The sequence below is a fragment of the Pterocles gutturalis genome, unplaced genomic scaffold, assembly GCF_000699245.1.
Source record: "Pterocles gutturalis isolate BGI_N339 unplaced genomic scaffold, ASM69924v1 scaffold16997, whole genome shotgun sequence".
NCBI classification, from domain to species: domain Eukaryota; kingdom Metazoa; phylum Chordata; class Aves; order Pterocliformes; family Pteroclidae; genus Pterocles; species Pterocles gutturalis.
In genome coordinates, this window is record NW_010113109.1 from 65,167 (window position 1) to 67,313 (window position 2,147).

Below are 2,147 nucleotides of genomic sequence, written 5' to 3' on the forward strand. Positions count from 1 at the left end.
TGCCGAGGACCTGCCCCGAGCCCATTTGATTTGATTGTGAAGGTCATTTCTCAGCTGTAAGAGAAGAGCTGGGACCAGAAACAGCCAGCCCATGGCTCCAGCGTACGGGGACCCTTTGCCCCAGACCTCTGCAAGTCCCCTGGGAGACAGCCAGCAGGCCACAGAGCAGTTCTGGTGTCCGCAGGAGACAGTGCAGTGATCAGCTCATGGAGAGACAGGGAGGGAGGGAGGCAGATGATGCCTTCCCTCCCTGCTCGTCCCTTTGGGTCGCTATGCCGGGGGCAGCGTGGGCTGCTGCGGGCACTGCTTACACCTCTGCCTCCCTGCAGCTACATCGAGAGAAAAGCATTCCTGGAGCGCGTGGATCACAGGCAGTTTGAAATCGAACGCGACATCAGACTGAGCAGGATGAAGCCCTGACATGCTGCGGTGGCGACGGGGGATCCTGCACCCTTCTGTGCCTGAGTGCTGGCTGGGGGCTGCCAGCCACCGCCGGACCACCAGGCATGGAAACCATTCTCTACCCAGGACTCAGCCTGTATGTCCCACCATACGGGTTTTTCCTTTTACTGTAATAGTTTGGGGAGGGTATTTGTCAGTGAGCAGGGGGCACTTTGAGGGTTAAATGGCCGAGCAGGTGACAGCAGCGACCAGCGTGATTCTGGCAGGCAGGCGGCTTTCCAAGAAAAGATGGTGGCACCCATCCTTCGCCAACCCTAGGTGCTTCTGGCAGCAGGAGGAGCTGCCAAGGCTGGGAGGGTGCTGGAGCCTGGGTCAAGGCTCGGCTGGTGTGTTTGGTTGTGAGAACAGAGCTGCGGGAAGGTTTTGTGGCTGCTGTACGTGTGCTAGCTGGGGGATGGAGCCCTTCTCCCCGCTCTCCCAGCCCCGCAGAGCTCCCTGCCCCTCTGTGCTGTGCTCTTGCTAGACAAAGCTGGACTGTCTGTACTTTTTTGTGGGGTCTGATGATGCTTGGGGGGGTTTAAGCAAGCTGATGAAGAAATCCTTCCTTGTTCACGCTGTGAAGAAGATGGGAGCAGCTGCAGCAGGCAGGACGGGCCAGGATCCCAGCGTTCACATGAATAAAGTATTCCATCCCGACACTCCTGCGTGCTGGCAGCGTGGTTTGTGCAGGAGGCAGAGGGCAAAGAAATTACAGGCCACATGCAGTAACGAGTGTGTGACTGTGACTGTGAAAATCCCCACTCGGAGGGGCCTGGTGTCTGCCTCGATAGCAGCCTGAGGGTCAGAGCAGGTGCTCGGGTTGCTTTCCCTCTGCAGTACTGGGGTGGCAGGGGGATTAAATCCACAACTGGGGGGTGATGGGGGTAATGTAGAGCTGCAGGAGTAAGCAAACCCACCCGAGGCATGGCCACACAGGGACATGTGAGTGAAGGTGCCTGGGAGAGCAGAGCGAGGCGCCTGCACGTGGAGCAAGCGGCCAGAGCTAGAGGACAGCAACGTACCATCACCCCGGGCATCCCTTCTGCTCCGCCTGGCCGAGGTCAGCAGCTCCCAACGTCTGGCCTGTGCACATCCCCGCAGCAGAGGCGCTCACTGGCCTTTCCCCCCGGGATGCTCCGAGCCCACTCCTGGGGCAGCCCATGCTGGTGCTGTGCCGGGGGAAGAGTGGCACAAGCCCCATCCTTCCCACTAAACGGGGTGAGCGATGCTGCTGCTGGCCCAAAAAAAACCTCGCCTTGGGCCTCCCGTGTGAGCCGCTGAGTCAGCCCGTGCTCTGTGGCCATGTTGCGGGATAGACGAGAACAAAACACCACGTGCTCGGGGGAGCTGCAGCCTTCGGCGCCCAGTTATGTACAGAATCAGCTGCTAGGGAGCTGCTGAAACGAGCCTAGAATTGGACAGGAACAAACGAACGGGGGTGATGACATGTTTTCGTCTCCAAACGCTTACAAGCCAGTTGCTGCTTTGGTTTTTGGTTGCCGAAACAACTGGAGTCCCTGTCCAGGGCACCATTGTGGAGAGGTTTCAGCTCGGGACTCCTGGCTGGCAGCGCACAGCCCCAGGCTGGACCCTGGCGGGGGCTGCAGGCAAGGCGGGGGCTGTGAGGTGAGGCGGGGGCTGCAGGGTGAGGCGGGGGCTGCAGGGTGAGGCAGGGGCTGTGAGGCGAGGCGGGGGCTGCAGGGTGA

The 2,147-nt window shown here is 60.2% G+C and overlaps 1 protein-coding gene across 1 annotated transcript in view; it reads left to right on the forward strand.

The window, feature by feature from the left end:
• CFDP1 (craniofacial development protein 1) overlaps positions 1 to 420 on the forward strand; it is a gene marked incomplete at its 5' end in the record, with an annotated part of 65,053 nt that extends 64,633 nt beyond the window's left edge. Inside the window, one exon of the mRNA XM_010074346.1 lies at positions 330 to 420. Within this exon, the coding sequence (XP_010072648.1) occupies positions 330 to 420 (91 nt within the window). The remainder of the gene's footprint in view (positions 1 to 329) is intronic.
• Positions 421 to 2,147: the final 1,727 nt, after the last annotated feature.